Below are 25,181 nucleotides of genomic sequence, written 5' to 3'. Positions count from 1 at the left end.
TAAACTGCATTGCAGCACACACACTCCTTTGCTAGCGAATATTTAATTCAAATGTATTTTATTTTAGTTCGTAATTTTTTTAAATATAATTCTAAATTAGAATTTTTGGTGATCTTGTAACATTAAAAAAAAATGTGTTTAATTTTTTGTTGCTCAAAATATGTCACAACTGCCGATGTGGGACACCCACCAGCAGGTTCAGCCTGCTATTTATCAAACGTTTCAACCACAGTTAAGCCAACCATGGATAAATCCCTGTTATGTATGCATAAATAAAATGTAGTTTTCTCTGTAGCATTTCTTTCATTTCATAAATGCAACACACTAGTTTTTTTTTTTTTTTTTACATAGGCCTAGTATAGAGGTAAAAAACGGTATATGCAGTGTTATCTTCATTTTAGATGTTAAGGGGGTTTTGTGGCTCCCAGTGTTTTCTTTTCTGTTGGTTAATACTGAATGCAGAATGATAATAATAGTGTATATTTATAATCTGGACATGGCAGAGTTTAATATAGAACACATATAGTAGGTAGGGGGTCCCTACTTAATATTTCCATCAATTTGAGGGTCCTTGGGCTGAAAAATGTTGAAAACTTTTGCCCTAGTCGTGTGAGTTTCAAGTGGTCACACACAGCCAATCTAATTTAAACTCCAACTCTCGATCAGTCTTTTAAAACTGAAGATACACAAGTGGCGAAGTACAATTGCCCTTGTTTGAGCTTGTTTTTTTGTATGAACAAGAGTGTGTGTGTCTTTTATATGGAAGGAAGGTCCACCGTTGTACCATCATTTATCACCTCACACGGCTATTATTAACCGGCTGTGTGGGCTGTAAAATGAACCATTTGGTCACTCCTGTTTCTCTCTACTTACTGTGGAGTGCATTTTAAATGTGCAATTACAAAGCAAATGTTAGTTATGTTGCTTTATCATTACAAGCTATGTTGGGAGATATTCAAGTAATTCAAGGTTCTAATTGTAGGCACATTAACTAAAACCATTTTGAAATATTACAAATAATTATTTACCTTTAGCATGCGGCATTTTTCTCACCATGTTAATTATGTTTAACAAGCACACGGTCATATTGTCCTTATTAAATGTAGTGAAACATGCACAGGCGTATTCATGACTCTTCATAATGCAGGTTGCATTTAAATATGCAGTTCTTAAATACATATTAATGTGTGATAAAGAAAAAAAAAACAGCCAGACATCTCCATAGGCTCGATACAGGGAGTCACTTGCTGTAAATCTCAATGAAAAAGGAATAAAATGTGACAGTTTTTCATACAGTTGATCTTAAATACCATCACGAGTACGCATGAAAGGCTAAAGCATGTTTTTATACATATTGCCGCAGTGAGGGTGTGACAGCAGAAGAGCATGCTTTCTTTCACGTGTCACATTTACAATGCAAATCTCACAGGCTTTATAGTGAGCTGCTGTATCCATTTACAGGAGATGGTGAAAGAGTTCAAGATTTCCCGTAAATGTTTCATATGAGTATTGCCTGGAAAAAAAAAAATATCTCAATGACATAGGAGATAAGCTGTGTGTATTTGCGGTCTTATCACCGGAGCAGAGTCCTAGCCCTCCAAGCCTCCAGCCTCTTTCCTCAGTCATGTTCTCAGTGGAGAGGAAGGATATACCCCACTTCCTAAAGCTCCACCCTGGCCTGTGCTCTGCAGAGGAAAAGGGAGAACATAAAACGAAGGGCTAAGGAACACTTAGGGGTTAACCTTTAGGATGGGAACAGGCATAAAAACATGGCGGCCTTTTCATAATACCTCGGGATTTCTTAAGTGGCGCGCTTTTACCAACGCGGCTTTGAGTTTTGTATCTTTCATCGAATCTTTCAATTTGCTTAATTTGATTACATCAGACAAAATCTTTCAGAAATAAAAAGGTCAGAGGAAATTTCTGAAGCAGTGTCCATTTGTTGCTCAAATGAGATCAGCAGTGACTCAGTTTTGCGTCTTTTACTGGATCAATGGGAGGACATTGATGGAAAAGGAAAAGTACATTCCACGCAACTGACACGTAGTCATGGCCCCAAAGGTGAAATCAGAGTGACTCTTGATGTGATCACGGGGTGATTTAAACTGACAACGTCCTGCACTGATAGATGAAACACACTGGAAAATGAATCTTGAAATAAAATAAAAAAAAAAAAAAGGAGATTCCTGTTTGATATGTTCCCTCTCTGTCGCTTAGTACATCCTCCTTGGAAGGAAAATCAGAACCTTGAGGTGTCTGTTGTTTGCCACGTCATTTCACAATGCTGCGCGGAATCCGTTGCATAACCGCCGCGAGGCTGGATGTTGTGACCACGATGTGGCAATGACGGGACAATAGTGATGGACGAACGGTAGACATGGCTGTGCAGGAAGCATGCTGAGGAGGACAGGAAAAAGGAAGAGCAAGCAGGAATAAATGCTGTTGAAATAGCACAGGGAAATTTCCGTTAACTGTCTTAAGGTTGTCCCCTAAGTAATTTGTCTGCTGTCCTTGAACGGCACAAAAAGCAAGCCACTCCCAAAGGTCAGAGAGTCGGAATATGTGTATTGATAATGACTATGTACAGTAGACACGTGTCCATAAGGAGACGCTGCTTTTTCCGCTGTATGGCCTGAGCAACTTACATCAACAATCAAAACTAGTAGTGGAATAGTAGTAACATGCAGAAAAACACAGTCCTTTCAGTCAGCTAAGCTAACAAGTTCACTAGTGGCACTGTCTTAACTCACTCAAGATTTGGTCATGGCCAACAGAGGACACCGTTAACTGTGAAAGAAACAACAAACCAAATAATGTGATGCTTGTGGAGGTTACATGAATGTATTCCCCATAGCTAAAGCTAGACTAGCAGCTTTGTCTCAGCTGCTTCATATTATTATCAATCGTCATTATCTGTTTCAATTACCACTGTCTTTGAGTCTTAGATGGATAAATTTGTTTAATTTTAAATTGGGCACTACTAAACTTAGTTTCGTCATGGACAAGAACCACAGGAAGATTAGCGGCTGATGTACAGCAGCGAGTGGGGCTCCAAATAAACGCAATAAATAAACAATAAACAAGGCATGCAATAGGACTAAGTGCATAGAGTTGTGTCAGGATCCGGCCCTTAAGGGAGGTCTCCTACTGTCACTGAAAATATAGCACATAACTTCTTCTCAAGTTAACCCTTAAAGACCTAAACATCCACCCGCGGATTATTTAAAAAAAACAACAACAAAAACAAAATGCTGACGGTATTTGAATTACCGTAACACACCAATGGATAAAATTCAAAGTGTAGCTGAAAACTGCCGTGTCTTGTTCTATTTGATTGCAATATGTGTAATGACAACAATGACAACTGAGCCCTGCTAAGTTGGGGGTGAGGAGACTCAGCATAGCAGGTTATACGCATGACTTTGGCCTGATTTGTGACAAAGAACATGGTGTAGCAACAGTTGCTAGCAGTAGAGAAATATGGGTTCAACAAGACCTTGGCGTAAAGGAAGATTATTTATGTGCAGCTATAAAAGACTGGACCACTTGTACAAGCTTGGCAGTTCAAGAACACATCTTCGAGAGGTTGTGATGAATGGAAATGAAAGGAGATAGATCCAACCTGGATGCAGCTAATTAGCTTAGCTTAGCACAAAGACTTGAGGCTGAGGAATGGCCTTGATAAAAATATAATCTCACCAGAACCTCAGCTGACTAATTAACACTTTGTTTGTAGTTCACTTTCTGTTCCTGCCACCTTACAGTTTTTGTGGAGCGCTAATTATCAGCTGACTGGTGCTTTCTATTTAAAGCACAGGCATACGAGTGGTTTATGTGGTGAAATGTATTCCTCAGTCATTCATTTAAAGTCAAATGAAACGAATATGCATTAATGTGAATTTTAACACTATAGGAAAGGAACTTAAAAACAAACTAGTCAGTGTGTTGATTGCACGTCATTTAGTGTAGTGATCTCATTCCCTTTAAAGTCGCCACATTTACTGCTTCAAGTCTTTTCCTCCATTACAGGAATAACTCTCAGGAACCAAACAGCGGTGAAAAAAAATTACATGCTGCAAGGTCACTGCAAGTACCCCACCCTGTGGGCAGGAAGTGCTAAGCACACATCGTCCGTGGGTTCTGCCCACTAGCAACAGGAAGAACAAAGTGCAAACCAGCAATGATTCCACACCCCTCCATCTTCCTACTCAAAGAAGATGGATTGTGTTGTTGAACACCTTGGTGATGTTGCAGTCGCTCCGGTCTGGCTGCGTTACTTTCAGACAATGGTGACAACAACACTGTGGTAGCTGGGGAACAGCCTAGTTACAGTTAATGTCTTTTTAATGGTTGAAAGTGGCAGAAATTCTAGACGCAGTTTTCTTTGCCCGTTATCAGGTAAAATGAGTTTTAGATATAATCTGTAGCTTTCATGCTACCTGACGTTCCTCTTCTTCTGCCAAACTAAAGAAACCCGCACAAACCGAAACTCATCAAACCAGCCACCAAAACAGCGTGGATGCATTTTCGCAGAAAATTCGGTCTATTTATAGAGATTCTTGGCAACAGTAAAGTGAATACACTCCGGGAAATTTCAGTCAAAGGTAAACGCATTCATCAGAAAATAAATAATTTCATGACGACATCAGATGCGACACATTTCCGCGTTGCTTTTCTTACTTTAACACAGAAAAGTGGAAGCGTGTTTTTCTTGGAATCTATTCAGAGGAAGCATTTGATGTACTTCAGAACACTTTGATGTCACAAACGGATGAACATAACTTGGATCCACTCACACACACACACACACACACACACACACACACACACACTGGCATCGTATGGGAAGACAACACTGTTTTGTAGAGTGTATATAGAAAGTCTAATTACATTGGTGAGAGGTGGCAATAAATCACTGGAGTCTTAATCAAAGCACTGCAACAGAGAGAGTCATCAATCACTTACTACAGCACAACACAACATCAGCCTGTAGCTTCTCTGTGTCTTCTGACTGGCTGGCAGCCCTGCTCGGTGCTGAACACGGGCCACATCGCCGTGACACATTCTCATTAGCACAATCAACACCACTTTGGACGCCCTGACAGAAAGCTTTCAAATGGGAAATGAATATCGAGATACACGAGGCTGCGAGGGTGACAACTCCCATGTAAATGCACAGAGAAAAGAAAGCCAGAGTCCCGCTTTCTGTTTGAGCTGGACCACAAGTAGCTCCTATAGGGTTCCTTGTCATACTCTGCTACGATCCAGTAATGGCCTGTTTTAAGTGTGGGCTTTACATACACGTTAACCGGCTGTGATGGATGGCAGAGCGCTGGGTCACCTCAAAGGCACGGTAGTGACATTCACAATGTCCCAGCTTAAGGTAGGGGAATGACAGATGGCATTTCACTGGAATCTATAAAAATGTGTCAGCACGGGGAGATTCTGACTTGTAGTCCTTCGCTGCCCTACTTTCCAAACAGTGTACATTGAAGCAGCTTTAAAGACCCTCAAAATAATATCATAGGAAAAAAGGCAAACAGAGCTTAAATCTGAAGAGTTGGATGCAGTCGTAGCTCCCACAGAAATTACATTTTCGAGCGTCTTCTCGAATCAGAATTTTTTTTTTTTTTTTAATGAAATTCTATCACATCATTCTGCTGTTTAACATGGGAGCATAGCTGAGGTTAAATGAAAGGGGACAAGACAGACAGCACGAATAGAGAGAGAGGAGGACTGAGACGGCGGGCAGTCAGCTATGAAGGACATGGCCACAGCAGTTATTTTTAGTTATCAGTTTCAGAGGCTGTCATTCGGAACATCTCATTAAAATCAGAGGAGGAGAAAAAAATACATTCAAATCACAGAAAGTGAAAAGAAAATAACCTTTATGTCCTGCTGGACAGACGTACAAACACACACACATTGTATTTTAGTGTCTCTGTATCGGTTATCAATGCAAACATTGAAAGATTTTTGGTGATCTCTGCAGAAGACACCTACTCTACATTTGCTTTAATATTAGAGAGAGACAGACGGATTAATGATGTCCATGTGCCCACAGACACTCTTAAAATGCACAGGAGCCCATCCAGGGTTTATTAATCATTCTTTAATGAGAAATTAAACACAGGGATTCATTAACACAATGTGGACACAGTAAATCAGACACTTGAGGGAGACGTCCTCGCTGGCAAAGTCGTTAAACATAATAACAGGATCTCAATTTCATGTCATATTTATGCTCAGTGCCTCATACGGCAATGAAATCAACACATTAAACAGTTTCTGCATAGTTGTTTGAGTTTGATAAGTGAAATAATAATATATAATAGCAGAAGGTGGACGTCTCTATACGTATTGTAGGACTGAATTTATGATCCAGTTAGTTTCTTCAGGTCAGTAAGGACAATCTGATTAATTCCTCAGGTTTATCCAACTCCAATGGGCCATTACTCTCTGACTCACACAGTCCGTTAACTGGGTTTATAGATAATTGCTAAAGTTATAGCACCGAAGCAGTCAGAGCAGAGCAATTATCAAGTAATTACGAGTATAGTCCATTATTTAACTCTCTTTGCCATTGTTAAAGTATAGTGCCGTACACTGATTACGAAATACACTGTTTGACAATTGACTTTTGTGAAATGCATGTACATACAAATGCTGGTAGTTATACAGAAGAGGCCCAAATTATTCAATAAAAAATGAATAAATAAGTAAATAAATAAATAAATAAAAACTTTATTAAATTATTTGAACATAATAAATGTAATTGCCTCACTATTCTCTGTTCCATATTTAATGGTGCAGATGCACGGAAACACATTACTTTAAATAATACAACAAGCAAAAATGCAACTGGGTTCATTTTTATGTCATAGCCTACTTTGTAGTTCTTGATTTTTTTGATGGTTGCCTTCTCCTAAAGTCATGTTTTAGCTATTTCCAATGCCCTTCAATTGAATTTAGATCACGACTCATAGCAGCTCACTTCAGAAAGATGCAGTGTTTTCTTCTAATCCTTATGGGATGCTTTAAGGTTTATCCGGTTGGAGAAGCTGTGACCTGCAGCTGAGACACAGCTCTCTGAAACTGGGCTGAAACAGTTTGAGGCAGCCCCACCTGTCCAAAAGACATAAGAATCATTGTGACTTCTCAACATGCATTTTAGAAAACCCCAATTAAATTTATTTTCTCTGTTTCACATACTGAGATTTTGTCTATGGCCTCATAGATTTAAACGCCCTTGTGACAGAATTAGCAGATACTTATTTTCTCGACTATGCTTGGCAATTTGTCCTGCTGCATTTTATTTTCCTGATCTTTTGGTCCATATTCAGTGTGGTGAACATACTAATACCAATGACAAACAACGATTAACAGAGAGTACTCATTGTTTCATTACATGGCAGACCAAAGCCGTGCAGGAGGGAACTTTTAATTTGCAACCTTACATATACATACACTGTATACACTTTCAGGAAAAAAATGCAGAAACCTCATGGTTTTATGAGGTGAAAGGGTACCAATGGGTTGGGCTAGTGTTTGCGCTCAGCAGCTTTACGGCGGTAAATAAACACCACCATCTGTCGGATCTTTGGTGTAATTGTAACTTTGCGATGAAAGGTTTACAATGATACATTCATGGCTGTGGGAATATGAATATTCATCTTAAACAACAGAGTCACTGCCAAATGCATCTTCCATCCTCTACAACCTCCATTGCACAACACAATAGTTTTTCTATTTTTATTGTTTTTCTAATGTTAAAAAATCATTTAAAGTAGATCTTGGCAATACACTATTGATACTAACATCTGAGAGAAGTTGCATTTACTACTGGGAACATGGACATTTGAAGTAACCCAAACATGGCGGAGACGGACGAGCCGTAAGTAGCAGCCGAAGAAACAAGCAAGAAACCCCGAAAGATGCTTTCAAATCTCATTAACCTACGAAAGCACAGCATGAACCAACCTTCTTTTATTCTCTCTTTTTAGGGAGAAGAAAAGAAGCAGAGTAGTGGAGCTGACTGAGAAGTTAGTGATGAATTGGTAGAACTGGCGGAAGGTTTGAGGTTACTTGACAGGAGGAAGGGCTACGTGAGCTAGAGAAGAAAGCTAGCCCAGTGCTAGTTGTAAACAAAGCACATGAGTTGCTAATTTACGGAATAACGTCTTAGGGTAGCTGAGCACGAGTAGCTAAAAACGTCTTCACAGTGAATATTTCGTGGTATTAATTATCTCTGTGCTGAGTCAGAGGTCTGCTGTTTCCTGTCACTGTTGACATGTTAGCTGCTCGCTTAGCATTGTTGCTCGGAGCTGTGCAGGCAGGAGAGGAGGATTTAGGGGCTCAGAAAGTTTACTAAATTTAAATAAAGCTGATGAAAAAGACTTAGAGATCACGTCACGTACTCATTAGAGCTGGCATACAGCATGCATTATACACCGCCTGTGTAGTTTCCTTAAAGTTCCTCGAAAGTTGCTGCATGTTCTGCTGTGAACCTTAAACAGTAGTTTACCTTTGTAAAAGATAATCACTTCATTGCGTTCAGGCTTTCTTGGATTTCTTTTTTTCCTTTTTCTTTTTGCATGATCTCATCTGACAAGAGATGATTGTGCACCATCAAACCATGCCACTGTTATGCATGCAACCTACCATTTAATACACGCTGTGGATGATACATCCTTAACCTACGTGTATTTTCTGCAGGATGGTGGTGGATGGAGGCTCCTGTGAGTGGGAGGGCCGGTGGAACCACATCAAAAAGTTTCTGGAAAGGTCGGGTCCATTCACACATCCTGACTTTGAACCCAGCACAGAGGTAACGGCGTCAGCGAGAGGTGTAACGTGTCGTCTTTCTCATTCCTCCGTACTCATAAGATCTTTATCGTCTCTCAACACAGTCCTTGCACTTCATGTTGGAAACCTGCAAAATCCTGGTCATTGGTGCTGGTGGTCTGGGATGTGAGCTGCTGAAAGACTTGGTATAATCGCTGTTATTATGATTAATTTGATGGAATTGTTTGAATATTTATTCGTGTTCAACGTTTGCTCTTTTTTTGTACCTCAGGCATTATCCGGCTTTCGCCACATTCATGTTGTTGACATGGACACCATTGATGTATCTAACCTGAATCGGCAGTTCCTCTTCAGGTCAGTAGAAGCATGTAATAAAATTCTTATGTAAATGTTTGACCTGTATTAGTGTTATTATTATGTAATAAGCCAACCGGTTCTTCCCATGTGTGTGTCATTTTCAACAGGCCAAAAGATGTAGGTCGGCCCAAGGCGAATGTTGCAGCTGATTTTATCAACAGCCGTATACCTGGATGCTGTGTAGTCCCGTATCCTTTGGATTTAACCAAAACTGGAAAAAAGGATAAAAGATACAGAAAACCCACTTTAAAAGCGTACACGTCTATTCACACCTCAGATTGATGTGTGTCTTGGGTAATCTGATGCAGGTGTGGTATTGTGTGCTTATTTTCTTCATCACAGCTGTTTTTCATTTTAGGATATTGTTATGCTTATACATGCATATATCTGTCCACTTATGATTGGATGGGAAGCGTGAACAAGCCCTGAACACCATACTTAAATCCTGTGGCTGAAAAAGCCAGCACACATCCAGTCAAGATTTTTCCTAAATGTTTTGTGCAGACATTTTAAGAAAATTCAAGACTTGGATGAAACATTCTACAGACGTAAGTATCTTTAGGACTCAGCCCTCCTCATGCCTGGTAGGATTCGGTCACTTAACAGTTTGGTTTGATGCACGATGCTTAGTTCATGTAGCCCAGAAGCCAGCCTGACTTCCCCTGCCTACAAAATATTTGTGCTGGAAAGTTGATCTCCATTGGGAACTGGTTATCAAATTTAAATCGTTTAGTTGGGCTTCATGCAGTGATGAACAGAAGAGTAAGAGTCATACGTGTTAGTGGAGTTAAACTTGTTTTCTCTGACTGCTTGTGTGCGTCAGGTGAAACCAGAGACAGAGGGGGGGGACTGTAGTCTGACAATAACTATATGGCTTCACAATCATTTCTGCTGCTTTCAACCAGTCGAAGTCAAATTAAAAAGCCACAGCAACGGCTCTGCTGTTTGCTGTAGCTGGTACATCATTTTATCTTCATGAAGATGAAGATATTCAAATCACATTTTCAATTTTAATTCTGTCTCTGTCTAGAATTCCATATAATAGTCTGTGGGCTTGACTCTGTAATTGCCAGGAGGTGGATGAATGGTATGCTGGTAAGTTACTCTCCTCGTTGAAATCTTTTAACATGTTCTCAGCCGTGTACCCACATTTCTTTAGCTATTTTTTTGTCTAATTCATTCAGTTATAACAATAAAGCGGAACGATAGTCGCTAAGAGACGTGTCTTAAATGGAACCCTTCTGTCTCTATGTGCAGCTATCATTGCTGGTGTATGAAGATGGCGTCTTGGACCCGGGGTCTATTATTCCTCTAATTGATGGAGGGACTGAAGGCTTCAAAGGCAATGCTAGAGTCATTCTTCCCGGCATGACAGCCTGCATTGACTGCACCCTTGAGCTGTATCCTCCCCAGGTAAGGTTGCATATTTTTTATGTTTGCAGCTAAAACCTCTTACCGTTACCTTACAAAGGCAGATCCTGGTCATTTGCGATAATCCACCTGTCTTTGTAGATCAACTTCCCCATGTGTACAATTGCCTCAATGCCTCGATTGCCAGAACATTGCATTGAATACGCACGAATGCTGCAGTGGCCCAAAGAGAAACCGTTTGGAGGTAAATGAAAATCACATTTACTGTGTGCCATGTTGTCTTTGTTCAGTTGTCTTACAGTTAAAAAAATGCATTTTAGTTTTATTTATTTATTATTATTGTTTTTATATGTGGGTGTTTGAATGTGTATAGATGGCGTTGCCCTGGATGGAGACGACCCAGAGCACATTCAGTGGGTGTACCAGAGATCTCTGGAGAGGGCAGCAGAGTTTAGCATAACAGGAGTCACGTATAGACTAACACAAGGTAAGCGCACAAAGAGTATCTGTTGCCACTAGGACGTTGTGACTTTCATTATTGGAGCTCATCTGGGAGATAAGCCAAGGCAGTTATTTTGGAACCCCTCATCTAAGAGGGTGTCGATAGCTTGGCAGACAACAAAGACAGAACAATGCAGCAAATGTTTGGTTGATGTCCATCTGCAGACATTGAGTAGTTGTCTTTTTCCCGGACAGCCTCCATTTTTACTATTGATTTGTTAATTAGAAATAATACAAAAACACATTTTCTGTATCCCCTCTAAATGTCACAGGTGTTGTTAAGAGGATAATCCCAGCTGTAGCGTCTACAAATGCCGTCATTGCAGGTAAGGAGCAAAGACTAAATGAATGTGAGATAAATGTCTGGGTGCTTTCAGTAGAGAACTATGGACCGGATGTCTTTATAAACCATTGTAAAAGTTAATCATTTTTAAAATAGACATGCTTAAACAGAAATGTGTGTTGTTGTTTTTTTTTTTTCCTCTGCTTCTTTGGATCTAGCTGCTTGTGCAACAGAGGTTTTCAAAATAGCATCAAGGTAAGTTAGTGCTTTGTTAAAGTCATATCCACTAAGAGACACTAAAATGTATCGTTAACATGACCTGTTTTACGTGCAGTGCCTACATACCTCTCAATAACTACATGGTGTTCAATGACGTCGACGGCCTGTACACCTACACCTTTGAAGCAGAGCGGAAGGTTTGTACCCGAATTTTCTCCTGCAAGTTGATGTTCGCTGCAGTGATTGAGGTGCACGGATGGATGAGGTTTGCTTGTTGCTTTGCTTGTTTCAGGAAAACTGTTCAGCCTGCAGCCAAGTACCTCTGGACTTGCAGTTTTCTCCATCATCCAAACTCCAGGAAGTGTTGAACTACTTAACTGAGAGTGCCTCTCTGTAAGTTGGGCTGACTTATTGTGTTTTATTAATGGCCGTCCTACTTAAAAGTGGCAGCCTTGGAAGATTTTAGTTTCTATAAATAAATGATTCTGAATGGAATGAGGTGACACTATTATGAGTGAGCTTATGTCCTACTGACGTTACTACAGCACTTAAATATATTTTCATTTTTTTTGGGAGACATTCCTGGGAAAATGTATGAAGTTACTGCTAATGTAATCTCTATACATAGATATGTGAATGTGATTGCTGAATCGTCAGATGATAGGGATGAGTTCAGACTGCAGGCCCCACTGCTGCAGCTTCAAAACTGGCAACAAACAAGCCGAGTTTTATCAGAATCAGCTGTATTTGACCACGTATGCACACACATGTAAGGAATTTAACCAACTGTTATGTATCAGAGTGATGAGAAAGAACAAACGGCTTCTGTGTCTAGTTTTGGTGTGATTATTGTTAAGTTGTCACAGGATATGCAATGTGTTTTTCATGAAGCTTAGCACATGCTGCTGTTGCTCTATGAGAGCTGCAGCCTTTTTGTCATTTCTTAGAGTGGTAATGATTACCAACACTGTTCCCGGTGCAGACAGACGGCAGACAGCATAAAATCAGATTGGGATCCATCACAGAATGAGGACAACTTTATAATAACATTACAATAAGTTTGCTCCCCTATGAATTGTTGTTAAACCTGTAACTCCTGGATCTGAAATGTTTGTAACTGCCACTTAAGTTTGGTTTTGAATCATACTTGATTTATTTTTTGTTTGACATGAGCCATTAACTTTAAACTTCAAACTTTCAGACAAATGAAATCACCTGCTCTAACAGCGACGGTGGAGGGAAAGAACAAAACTTTATATTTACAGGTAATTAGTATGATTTTAAGTTCAATCTCATGGTAATGTGACGTATGTCTTGATGAAATTGGGCACATTTGGGCTTGAGCTTAAGTATTTTGTTTTACAGTCAGTGGCTTCAATTGAACAGAGGACACGGGCAAATCTATCCAAATCCCTGACGGGTGAGGTTCTTCATTTACTGACTGTTTTTCTGCAGATGGCACAGCATTTACCATGGGTCAGACTGGTAATACGCTTACTCATTTATGTGTGTTTTTTTCCAGAGCTGGGGCTGACTGATGGACAAGAGCTGGCTGTAGCTGATGTCACCACACCCCAAACCATGCTGTTCAGGCTCTGCTTTACCTCATAAGAGAAACTCCGAAGCACTCCCATCCAAAAAACTAGAAATGTTTACAGTGTATTCAGTCACCATGTCAATGGTTAGAAAACTAATATTACTGGTTAATGTACTCATTGAATGAAGTGGATGTTTTGCACTGAAATGCCAAATCATAGTGCACACCTTGTCATGCTTTGGTAATACGTCATTTGCAAATGTTAAGGATTTCTGCATCAATGCGTTACTTTCATTAAGTGTGTTCTGTTGACACAGACAAGCGAGATGATCCTGTACTCTTTGAGGGTTTGAATATTTATTTATTTCAACATAGATTTTAAGATGTTCTAGCCACATAAGTGGTAGTCAACTGACACTGATGATGATGTATGAACTGGAATAAAAAAATTTTCTTACAAAGTTTGTGTTTGGTTTAAGTGTTTGTTGTGGTGACACAATTTAAGTTAAAGAGAATTGTATAAAATGTGCTTCACTTGTGTTTATGAGTGTGGAAAACATAGTTTGATATAAGGAACTATACTGATTAGATTTCCTCTTCATAACTTTTCAGTCATATTAAGCAGTGACAGTGAAGAAATACTGGAAAGACACGCTCAACCACTGATCATTCATCGTTCATCCGTGCCTTTACGGAGCTTGCTTTGTGCGCTGCTGCACAGTCATGTTTTAAAAGGAAGGGGTTCATCCCCAAACTGTTCCCACAAAGTTGGGACCATGAAATTGTCCAAAATCTCTATGCTGAAGCTTTCAGAGTTCCTTTCACTGGAACTAAGGGGCCAAGTCCAGCTCCTGGAAAACAACCCCACACCATAATACCCCCTTCACCAAGCTTCGTAATTGGAATAATCCAGTCAGACAAGTACTGTTCTCCTGGCAACCGCCAAACCCAGATTGGTTTATAAAATGGAGATACCAGATGGAGAACTGTCTCAGAGAACATCTCCACTGCTCTATAATCCAGTGGTGTTGTGCTTCACACTACTGCGTCCGACCCTTTGCATTGCCCTTTGTGATATGTGGCTTGGATGCAGCTGCTCGGCCATGGAAACCTATTCCATGAAGCTATCTACGCATTGTTTCTGAGCTAATCTGAAAGCTACGTGAAGTTTGGAGGTCTGTGGTGACTGACTCTGCAGAAAGTCGACAACTTCTGTGGGCTATGTGTCTCATCCTCCACTGACCCTGCTTTGTCATTTTAAAGACAGAGAGGTGGAAGTGATTGGAACACCTGAATTCAGGTGAATTCATATAATTCATATAATTATAAATTATATGAATTTTCATATAATTATAAATTATATGAATTTTGTGTATGCAATATTTTTACATTCTAATTTTACATTATATTACATCACACTTTGCACAATATATGTTCTTCCAGTCGAGTCCAAAACCAAACTTAATATATACAGTAGTCAAATAAATGTGTAAATGATTCTGTTGTTTTCTGTTTTCTCCTCCTCGTGCGTTTCAGAAAGGGCGGACCATACGGCCCAGTGACGTCATCGGGCTACGTGGCCAGGAAGTAGCTAGGAGGCTAACGGTAGCTGTGCTACAAGTTGGGGGCGACCAAAACAAACGATGGTGACGGAGTAGAGGAGCCGAAATAATACCTCGGATTGATCATGGCACAGCATTTGATTTGACGCTAGCGGTAGAGTTTTGGATGCAGAACGACACAGCGAGCGGTCTTGAGTGCCAGCTTGCCAGTTTCGGAGCTGGAAGTACCTGGCATCGGTGCTGTCCATATATAGCAAATGTATAGCTTTTGCTAACTAGCTACGCGGTGACCAGCTGTCAACAAAGCTTCCCTGGACAAGTTTCGGCCTTTGTGGAATACTCGCACCGAGTTAGTGTTCATGAACGAAACATGCGGATAAAGTGACGGCGTCACGGTGTGGCGAATTCACTTAAGAAAAAACGAGTTACACGTTTTGCTCGCTAGTTAGCCAACCTTATCGCCAAAATGAGTTGGTTTAACGCATCCCACCTATCCACCTTTGCTAAGCAAGCTTTAACAACAGCTCAGAAGTCCATTGATCGTGTATTGGACATCAAAGAAGAGGACCAATGGGGTGACACTGTTGTAATGCCCTACGACGGTAAGTGACGTCACATAGAGATGTAACAACTGATATCGCCAGTTGCAAGTCTGCAGTCAGGTAAACTATTAAAACTGATCCTTTGTTTTTTGTCAGATGTTACTTTACCTGGGAAGCTTTCACTGAGTGGAGGATGGGGGATGACGCAGTGGGAAGCGCCCCCTGAAGAAAAGACCACCACTCCCCCTCCTTCCTCAGAGGCCATTACTACCCCTGTCACTCGTACTGTTGTGGATGAATCCGAAAACTTTTTCAGTGCCTTTCTGTCATCCGGAGATGTGCAAGCTGTCACCAAAACCCAGGTAGTGTCTGTACCGCCCACTAAATCCCAAAGGCCACCTCAAGAGGAGGAGGAGAAGAAAATCAACGAGGACGTAGTCCAACAGGATGAGGAGACTCCAAATTCTGGACCCGATGAGAAGGTTCACGAAAGTCAGATTTCTGAGAGCCAGACGGAGGAGCCAGAGTCTTCACAAACAGCACCTTATGCAGACACCATCCTTCTGCAGCCAGTTTCTCCCGTTTCATCTTCCACTGATCTTCCATGTAACACTGACAGTAAAACATGCAGCGTAAAAACAGATGGTGGCTCAGCAGATTCTGTAGACTCAAAAATAGAGCCGTCACAGGCTCCGTCTGAGCAACAGGTCGACCAGGATACCACAGATTCCCCCGAGCCTTCTACTTCTGAACCTAAGAAACCAACCTCTTCTGGTCCATCACCTTCCACATCATCTAAGGAAGCTCTCCAAGAGCAGAAAGACATAAAGGTGGAGGATCGTCAAAACGATACACCCTCCCCTCCAGTCAGCGCCTTTTCCTCAGGAACCTCTACCACCAGTGACATTGAGGTGCTCGACCATGAGAGTGTGTTGAGCGAGAGCTCTGCCAGCTCCAGACAAGAAACCGGCGAGAGCAAAGCTGGTCTTCACTTAATGCAGGGCTCCTTCCAGCTTCTCACTGCCTCCACCTGTGGAGATTTCCCCCGACTGGAGGACTACCCCAAACTCACAGAGAGCTGCGGCTCCTCCTCGGATGCGTTTGAGCGCATCGATTCATTTAGTGTTCAGTCACTGGATAGCCGAAGCGTCAGCGAGGTGAACTCAGACGATGAGATCCCTGGCAGTCGGACTCTGGCGTCTGTCACTGCAGGACCTACTTCGTTGACGGTATCATGTCAGAAGCAGGAAGATGGAGTTGAGGAAAAGGCGGGCAAAGTGGAAGAGGATGAGGATGAGGAAGAGGGATTAACCGAAACAATGAGGAAGCAGTCGTTGGATGAGATGGAGGAGAGTGGACGGAGTGCAACGCCTGTGAATAGCGAGCAGCCGGAAGAATTGATGGAGCAGGAAACGGAGGCCAACGCCTCGCTGTCGGATTCCACCTTGAAAGCTGAAGATCAGATCACAATCACTCCACCGATCACAGAAGAGATGAAAAGTGTCTCAACTGTTCAGATTTTGGAGCTTCAAAAGGTAACATGGGTTCATATAGTCCGTATAGCTTCATGGATCCTGTTAAATACATTAAACTCATCCATTAAAAGTAAAAACACCACACATCCAGTACATAGCGTTGCTCCCTTCAGCAAACAAATGTAAGAGATATCATTGTATGTGCACACAGTAGCATGCAAATGTGTTAGCTTTTAGCAGTTAAACTCTGACTACCAGAAACCAATTTAAAAAATAAAATATAAATTTGTAGTAAACACTTAACAAACTTTAACTTTTCTGAAAAAGTAAAGATCTTGCTACACTGTCATGCCATTATCAACTCGAGTTATCTTGCAGACTTGTTGTCCAGAGCACTGATGTGCCCTTTGATACTTGAGGTTTTCTCTCTCTAATAGCTTCCAAGATGAATATGGCTAAAGTGTGAATGACATTAATAGAGCAAGTGAATGATAACATCAGAACCAGTAAGTCTATGAAAGGCGGGTGTCAGGAAATAGAACCAAAGAAAACAGACGGCCTATATAGACTACATAAAGGCCAGAGCGGTATCAGGTGAGAGGGGGGAGGGCCGTCACAAGCAGGAGTGTTTGATTTTTTTATCAGCTGACAGGCTAAGGGCTGCTCCTCAGTCTGATAACTATTTACCCCACAAGTCACTGCATCTCTTGTCGTACATGAACACTTCCGTTGTAAAAATCTCAGTGTATTTTGTACTCTTACTAGCACAGTCTCCTTTGGAAGGTATTGTCAGATGTAAGGACAGGAATATTGTGGAAATGTTGCAGGTTATTGATGAGCTGTCAGGCCGCCTCGAGAAGAGAGAGTCTCAGCTGCTGGCAGTGAGCAAAGACAAGGCCAAACTGGAGGAGGAGTGTGACAACCTGAAAGAGTGAGTACGAGACGCACTCAGTTGATTCACAAAAGCACTTAAATAATCTTGACAGCTGCTCTTGCTCACATTCAGTTCAAGACATCAGCAACGCATCACAAACTGTCACAGCAGCGCACTGCAGTAATCCACTGAGAAGTCCCAAAGAAAGTTTTTTTTTTTTTTTATTAAGTCTGTTTCACAGTTAAATGCTTTAAATAATCCACTTGTGCAGATTTTAACTGGATATTGGCCCAGAGCCTGTGCAGAATTTCATAATGAGCCCAAACCCTAATGAGTCTGTTTATCCTCTAGTGAAGTGATAAGCTTGAAGGAGGAGAGCTCCACTGTTCAGTCCCTGAAGGATGAGTTCACCCAGCGCATCGCAGATGCAGAAAGGAAAGCTCAGCTGGCCTGTAAAGAGAGAGACATAGCCAAAAAGGTAACTCAGAAAATAAACATCTCACTCTGTAATTTCTTTGTCTTCCATCTGATACAAATAAAAACATTCTCCAATAACAGGCATTTAAAGCTTCATCCACATCTAACCATAATTTTTCCGCAGAGATTTAAAATATCCAAAGTCTATGTGTCTGAAATGGTATTTTTTCTGTACTGCAGGAGATAAAGGGTTTGCGAGAGGAACTTTCTACGAGACTAAACTCTAGTGATACAATGGAAGTCATCAGAGAAAAGGAGGAGCAGATAAGAGGTCTGCTGGAAGAGGGTAAGGCTCATCACACTCTTCTCCACCTCCACCAATAACACCCCAGCCCCCTAAGCAGGCGGCAGTCCAGATGCAAGTTCTTGCAGAGATTTTGCTTACCACTTCAGCTGCTTTCATTATTTTATTCAATTTCACCAAATTCAGTCAGCATTTAATGAAGGACCACTAGCTCAAAAAATATAAAATGTTTTTGGGCTACGTTAACTCGCATTTGAACATCTGTTATCACGTACAGTATACTGCATATGATGGCTAATGGACAGAAAAAATAATTTCTCACACCTCAAACTGGGACTGCAATGTGAATGGCCTATATTTTCCAGTGTTAAATTGCTGAGTATGTGTTTATATCGCTCCCTTTTAGGTGAAAAGTTGTCCAAGCAGCAGCTGCAGCATAGCAACATCATCAAGAAGCTCCGTGTTAAGGAGAAGGAGAGCGATGCGAGGATCTCCAAGCAGCAGAAGAAAATCACGGAGCACGAGGAAGAGCTCAGGCACCTGCAGCAGGTCAGGATTTATCATCCTGAAAATTCTGAGTCTCTTCACAGGACTGCATTTTTGTTGTGTATCTGAGAATTTATCGTTGATCATTTATTGTTTGATGGTTAAATGAGTCATGGTGCCACTTTTACTCGTTTAGGTCCTAGACGGGAAGGAGGAGGTGGAGAAACAGCACAGGGAGAACATCAAGAAGCTGAATGGTGTGGTGGACCGGCAGGAGAAGGAGCTGAGCAGGCTGCAGTCAGACTGTGAGGAGCTGCAGGAGAAAAACAGGAGCCTTCAGGCCGCTCTGGACAACTCTTACAAGTAAACATTGGCACGCTGTTGACACTGGACAAACTAGGGTGTAAAAATATATTTTATTAAACTGCACAGGTGTTAAACTGCTGGTAATGTGGTGACTTTGAAGGTGTGGTCCACATTGCATGAAAAGCTTAACTGAATTATTACTTAACAAGACTCACTTAAAAACATGTGTTTAATACAGAGAAAAAATAAGAAAAGTGTGTAAAACAGACATTGCTGGAATTTTTATGTATTCAATATGCCACCATCTTTATAACCTAGGGTAGAAAAAGATATAACGTTGGTAAAAACAGAAAACCAACCAGAGACAACTGGATCCATCACAATAAAATATTCTCCACAAGTGTAGAGTTTACCACAGAGCGACTTCAACTCAAAATTTGTCCTCAGAGATCATTTTATATTACAGCTCCTCTTGTGTTGCTTTCTGCTTGGCACTAAGCTGTTTCAGTGTGAGATCGAAGAGCCCATTATACCCCTCCACTCATGCATAAGTGCAGGTTTTGTGCTCATTGTTGTTTTGTTGGAATGGCCTCATGTACATCATGGGCCAGTGGCGCAATGGACAACGCGTCTGACTACGGATCAGAAGATTCTAGGTTCGACTCCTGGCTGGCTCGTTCTTTTCCATTTTGTACAGTCTTGTCATCATATTTTCTCTTCTAAGTAAACAGAATTAGCTTTTTTTTGTTAGTGGAACTAACATTTTCAGTCCCAATGTGATATAGATATTGTTTTATTTCAAAGTCAGTGTGCAGATCCAAAAACCTAAAGAAAACAACAAATGTTTTGCTCTTTTTTTAAAAATATAGATACATCAGGATCACATTAATCTAGAGTATAGGGTCACATATGATTATGGTCTTCTCCACTTGTGTTTTCAGGGAGCTGGCAGAACTTCATAAAGCGAATGCCAGCAAAGCCAGTGAGGCTGAAGAGGTAGCTCTGAGCAGGGAAACGCAGGCCAAAGAACAGCTGAGTCTAGCTCTTGAGAAGGCCCAGGAGGAGGCCAGGATCCAACAGGAAGCACTGGCCAACCAGGTAACACAGCTTCCCGCTCTGAACTCAGCTCAGTTTGTTATTTTATTTTATTTTTTTACATGAATGTTTAATCACCTACGAGTGTAACTGGACGTGGGATTTGTGTACAGGTGGCTGACCTCAGACTGGCCCTGCAGAGGGCAGAGCAACAGCAGGCAAGGAAAGAAGACTATTTGAGGGAGGAGATCAGTGAGCTTCAACAGGTATCTTAATAGATTTAATGTGTCAAACAAACGAGGCAAAAATATTAATTCTGGCAACAGTTGGATTTGTTAAAGACGTTACTTACTTTACTACATGTAAAGAAGTCACTACATCTTGTTTTTTTTTTTTTTTTTTTTTTGTCTTCCAGAGACTACAAGAGGCAGAGACAAGAAACCAGGAGCTCAGCCAAAGCGTCACTTCAGCCACGCGGCCATTACTGCGACAAATTGAGAACTTACAGGCCTCGTTGGGTGGACAGACAGCATCCTGGGAAAAACTGGAGAAGAGCATATCTGACAGGCTAGGTGAGTTGCAGGTGTTTAAATGTGTATACTGTGTATGAGTAAATCTGTCCTCGAAAATAAAGAGTTGACGTCTTTTTTTCTTTTCTTTTTTTTTCCATCTATGCTTTAACAGCGGATGCCCAGGCACAGCTGGCTGTTGCCGTAGAGAAAGAACGATCAGCAACGGAAGAACTCTTGTCCATCAGATCTCAGCTGGCTTCTCTGGAATCCCAGAATTCCCTGCTCCGCCAGGAAAAAGCCAGGCACCTGGCACAGCTGGAGACCGAGAAGAACAAAAGAGAGAAACTGGAGGATGAGAGCAGCAGGTAACGCAATTAAAAGTTAAAACTCATTCATACCGCTCACCAGACCCACCCGTCATCATATTAAGTGCTTGTTTGGGCTTTGGACACCCACCAATATTAAATTTTCTTAATCAGCCGAAAGTTGACTACAGGTAACTTGTGATGTCATAAAATGTCAGACAGAACATGTCACAAAGGACCTGTTCAGACCTTGTGTTAAGATCTGATCTGGGTGATCCAGCCGCTGAGATTTGGAGGTGGACCAGGTTGCATGTCCATATGTGTCCGCGTGGTAGTGTGAACGCAATACTGCATTCATTCAGAAAAAATAAAACTACGGCCACTATGATAAATGATTGCCAGGAGGGAAAAAGCACCATAAGTGATGTCCGTTCATTATTAATTAAGCCTTTTAAGTGTGATTCTGTTTTTACTTATTAATGCAGTCAAGTTGATGTGTAAGGAGCTACGGTTGGGCTACGTACTTCCTCATTCACGGATGTCTTTATTTGCCTTTATCACCGGAGGCTGCGGTGCGTATAGAAGCTTCTAGAGAAGGTGTTTATTTTTGTGCAGGGTGGAGATTAAATATTAACTTAACGTGTGTGCCAAAGTCAGGAAGCTCACGCATAAAACTGTGCTGTTCTTGGTTCAACCCCAAAATCTTTTGGTGGCATACTTTCCTGAGTGGGATATTTTACTTATTTATTTCATCACAGTTTTTTGTCAGTGATTCCAGTAATCCATCGTGTCAGTGCAGAAATATTTTGTGATGCGAGGGCGTTTCTGTGTCAAGACTAATGGCACAATACTTTACTGCAGGTACCATAAGGGTTTGTTTAGATTTGTTTCTACAGATATTTTGGAAGACAATCAATCGATTAGACTAAACCTTGCAGAACGTAACTCTTCCTGAGTGCTTTTGTGTTGCTGCAAAACTTTTTTTGCAGTAATCCCCCTCCTGAAAGAAGCATTCATGTGTGAGGGCGTTTTCTGCCTCTGGTTTAATAGTTTCCCACAGGGCCAGTGGCGCAATGGATAACGCGTCTGACTACGGATCAGAAGATTCTAGGTTCGACTCCTGGCTGGCTCGTCTCCTTTTCATCCTCTATAGATTTCTCATGATATTCATTTGTCTTATCTGCGTACATCAATAAACCGCGTGCTGAAACTAAGAGTCTTAAAAATGGCTGCTTGAGGAGCTGTGCATCTCCTCATTCTCAGAGCAAGAAAGTGACAAAGACCCTGTTTCTCTAATACTTTGCAGCAACCGAGAAAGATATTCCACTGAATTACGTTTTTAATACTGTTTATAATCTGTACTGAATTCTTGTTTCATGTATCTGAATGTAGGGAGCATGTTGAATTGGAAAATCTGCGAGGAGAACACAGTCGAATGCTTGAAGAGTCCAAGAAAGAAAAGGTACCGTCATACTGCAGCGTTTCTTACTCGTGTTGTTATTCTTGATGAAACGGCTTCCTCAAGTGTCTCTTTCTGCTCCTTCTACCAGCTGCTGCTGACCAATCAGCTGGAGATGGAGAAGATGAAGGTGGAGCAAGAGAAAAAGAAATGCTACTTGGCCCAAGAAGCACTCAAGGAAAAGGTGCCTGAGATTTTTTTAGAATATATTAACAGTCTGAGTGAGTCTGAGTCTGTTTCATTCAGTTTAATCTTTTCCTTTTCATTTTTCTTCTATAAGGAGCGGAAGGTGATGATGAGCCACTCCGTCGGGGAGCCTGCTCCATCTTCCACTCCCTCCCTGTCCCGCTCCAGCTCCATCAGTGGGGCAGACAATGCTGGGCTGCACACGTCTATTCTTTCCCAGGTACAACCTCCTCTGCTCATACAGCTAGATGTCATTTCTGACCTACAATAAAAATGTTAGAATGTAGAAACTGAAGATGCTTGAGTCTGTGTATCACGGCTTCTGTTTTTTCTTACAGGACGAATCTTCAGACCCCTCCCTGGGCTCCTTGACCATGCCTGTGTCAATGAGCGGGACCAACCTGTACGAGGCTGCCAGACTATCTGGAGGCTCCAGCATTATAGAGAATCTCCAGTCTCAACTCAAACTGAGAGAAGGAGAGATAGCACAGCTGCAGGTAGTGCACTAATTCAGATTGCAATTACAGTAAAGTGTTGATAAGATTTAAGTCAGAACTTGTATACACACCTTTTTCTTTTGGTTTTCATAGCTTGAGATCACTAGTCTGGAAAGAAGCCGCTCTGTGATGGCGGAAGAACTGGTTCGACTCACAAATCAAAACGATGAGATGGATGAAAAAGTGAAGGAAATCCCCAAGCTGAAAGTTCAGCTTAAGGTACAGTTTCTGCATATTCACCATAGACCGTATATAAAGACGGACAAATAAGTACATTTTTTTGAGAGCGTTTGTTTGAAGCTGGGTGTTGTAGTCCCTGATTCAAAAAGGGGAAAAAGGTGGAACCTAAGAGTTGGGTGTGTGACACGTAGACAGGTAGCTGACAAGCTGTGACAACACCCACCTGTCTCTCAAAGCAGCCACATCTTAATGATGCATGACTTTAAGCCTTGATACAATTTGAATGGTTAAGTTGTATATAAATCCTCAACTATAGAGACCAGGATGTAAACATTATTTCTGGTGAAAAGTTACGCATTTTCACACAGCGGTCCGCCTCAATTAGCAACTGGAGGAAGTATATTTGGCTTTTGGCATTGGATATTTAATCCTTGGAGGTGATATTCACATGTCCTTTGTAAAATCAGAGCTAGAGAGGCGTTTTCTCCTCCTCCAGAAAAGTCCAGTCTGCTCTCTTTGTCAACTCCTATGACCTGAGCAAACGCCACCCAGAGGCTGAATCTGGTAGTGCTGCTGGTGAAGGAGAAATACAGGGGAAGGCTGATATTATTATTATTATTATTATTATTATTATTTATTATTATTATTATTATTATGTGCTGGGTGCAAAATGAGTGATTAACTCTTTAAAATAGTTTTCACAAAATATTACTAGTGTTAGAAGTGACATAAAACTCTTCAAGTTAAAATCGTGAGACTTTGAAGTTAATTGAAAAGAAAACATGCTACATCCTCAATTTATTCGATGGTTTCTGTGATCGTGCATTTCAGGACCTGGAGCAGAGGCACAACACCATCCTGCAGATGTACGGAGAGAAGGCTGAAGAAGCAGAGGAACTGAGACTTGACCTGGAGGACGTAAAGAATATGTACAAAACTCAGATTGATGAATTGCTGCGCAATCAGAAATGATCTAGTTTAACACACTGTGTTAATTCCGGGGGCACAAAGCTTTTTGTCCATCATAGCCACAAATGCATTGTCAGAGAATTTTAGTTCAAACACTGCATCAAAAGAAAATCCATGCATCTTTATCTGTTATTTTGTTTTAATGCTCATGCTCTATTTATGTGGAGATGTTGGGATTTACATAAAACATACAACTCACTTCAAAGAATCAGTATGAAGGATAGTACTACGATGAAGTTGTGATTCACTATTCAATTTCAAACCTTTGGGACTTAGTGCAAGCGTTGCTTTTTCATTCATGGTTGAATCCTTTGACGTAGTATTGTATAGACTGTATGAGATGGTGAAGGTTTTTTGCACTATACACATTCATCCATAATTTCTTAAATGCAAAATACGAAAGGTTTTAGAAATGTATTGAAAAAAATATATTGTACAGAGAAATGTATGTGAGAAATGTATGTATCGTTCTTAACTCCTTACAAATTACAAAATGCGGTGTAGACCGGAGAGTAGTCTGTGATTTAAATCCTGAATACTGGATTTTAAGCTGTATACATATGTAAATTAATAAACATTTATTTGGGTGGTGAAAGATACTGTCACTCTTAATTTAAAACGTGTGAGATTTCATTTTGCTTCTTCACGCATTCACAGAAAGTACCACATTGTCTCAGTGCTACACAAAATAAATCTCCATATTCTGAACGATTTCATACTGTTGTCTAATGTGTGTCTGCAAGCCAAAATACCTTTTGTTACACATATTTATACGGAAATTCAAGCACATTTGGATAATTTTATTAAAAAGATATGAGTTGTTGGGAGGTTTTCCAACTATCCACTAGCCTTTTTAGCATTTTGGGACTCATGTGTTTAATTAGAGTTATTAAATAGATGAGTAGATGTTGTGTACACTGCCCGGCCTAAAAAAGGTCACAAACTTTGATTACAGCACACATTCACTGTGGCATTGTTTTGATTAACTTCTGCAACGTC

At 40.9% G+C, this 25,181-nt stretch overlaps 2 protein-coding genes and 2 non-coding genes across 5 annotated transcripts; all 4 read left to right on the top strand.

Annotated features, from left to right (window-relative positions):
• Positions 1 to 7,846: 7,846 nt before the first annotated feature.
• Positions 7,847 to 13,534, top strand: uba3 (ubiquitin-like modifier activating enzyme 3). 2 transcript variants are annotated; one of them, XM_047584262.1, is made up of 18 exons: positions 7,851 to 7,894; positions 8,004 to 8,042; positions 8,716 to 8,827; positions 8,910 to 8,990; positions 9,077 to 9,159; positions 9,270 to 9,350; positions 9,667 to 9,710; positions 10,193 to 10,257; positions 10,420 to 10,575; positions 10,675 to 10,777; positions 10,907 to 11,020; positions 11,307 to 11,360; positions 11,536 to 11,572; positions 11,652 to 11,733; positions 11,829 to 11,929; positions 12,738 to 12,801; positions 12,902 to 12,956; positions 13,059 to 13,534. In XM_047584262.1, exons 1-18 carry the CDS (start codon positions 7,875 to 7,877, stop codon positions 13,145 to 13,147), a joined length of 1,380 nt encoding a protein of 459 aa, XP_047440218.1. In that variant the 5' UTR covers positions 7,851 to 7,874; the 3' UTR covers positions 13,148 to 13,534. The 2 variants fall into 2 exon arrangements, with proteins under 2 accessions (XP_047440219.1, XP_047440218.1); XM_047584263.1 differs by lacking the exon at positions 8,004 to 8,042 and having other exon boundaries at positions 7,847 to 7,894.
• A 1,126-nt stretch (positions 13,535 to 14,660) lies between these two features.
• tmf1 (TATA element modulatory factor 1) lies at positions 14,661 to 24,898 on the top strand. Its single transcript, XM_047583738.1, has 17 exons — positions 14,661 to 15,237; positions 15,334 to 16,712; positions 17,480 to 17,583; positions 17,878 to 18,004; positions 18,184 to 18,289; positions 18,654 to 18,796; positions 18,930 to 19,096; positions 19,981 to 20,137; positions 20,248 to 20,340; positions 20,490 to 20,646; positions 20,759 to 20,951; positions 22,284 to 22,353; positions 22,442 to 22,534; positions 22,631 to 22,756; positions 22,875 to 23,033; positions 23,127 to 23,252; positions 24,045 to 24,898. Exons 1-17 carry the CDS (start codon positions 15,102 to 15,104, stop codon positions 24,183 to 24,185), a joined length of 3,477 nt encoding a protein of 1,158 aa, XP_047439694.1. The 5' UTR covers positions 14,661 to 15,101; the 3' UTR covers positions 24,186 to 24,898.
• Positions 19,644 to 19,716, top strand: trnar-acg. The gene has a single exon. It is a non-coding gene; the product is annotated as a tRNA-Arg (tRNA).
• Positions 21,951 to 22,023, top strand: trnar-acg. The gene has a single exon. It is a non-coding gene; the product is annotated as a tRNA-Arg (tRNA).
• Positions 24,899 to 25,181: the final 283 nt, after the last annotated feature.

The sequence above is a fragment of the Mugil cephalus genome, chromosome 4 (genome assembly GCF_022458985.1).
Source record: "Mugil cephalus isolate CIBA_MC_2020 chromosome 4, CIBA_Mcephalus_1.1, whole genome shotgun sequence".
In the NCBI taxonomy this organism is placed as follows: Eukaryota; Metazoa; Chordata; class Actinopteri; order Mugiliformes; family Mugilidae; genus Mugil; species Mugil cephalus.
Note: the sequence above shows the minus strand (reverse complement) of the source record. Positions and strands in the feature narration are given on the sequence as shown.

What these genes read in the sequence shown, in the direction of transcription:
- tmf1 (XM_047583738.1), top strand. Translation starts at nt 15,102, where the DNA reads ATGAGTTGGTTTAACGCATCCCACCTATCCACCTTTGCTAAGCAAGCT. An exon ending in TGTTGTAATGCCCTACGACG is followed by an intron (nt 15,238 to 15,333) that starts GTAAGTGACGTC and finishes GTTTTTTGTCAG; the next exon opens with ATGTTACTTTACCTGGGAAG. An exon ending in GAGTGTGACAACCTGAAAGA is followed by an intron (nt 17,584 to 17,877) that starts GTGAGTACGAGA and finishes TTTATCCTCTAG; the next exon opens with TGAAGTGATAAGCTTGAAGG.
- uba3 (XM_047584262.1), top strand. Translation starts at nt 7,875, where the DNA reads ATGGCGGAGACGGACGAGCC. An exon ending in ATGGCGGAGACGGACGAGCC is followed by an intron (nt 7,895 to 8,003) that starts GTAAGTAGCAGC and finishes CTCTCTTTTTAG; the next exon opens with GGAGAAGAAAAGAAGCAGAG. An exon ending in CCTTTGAAGCAGAGCGGAAG is followed by an intron (nt 11,734 to 11,828) that starts GTTTGTACCCGA and finishes TGCTTGTTTCAG; the next exon opens with GAAAACTGTTCAGCCTGCAG.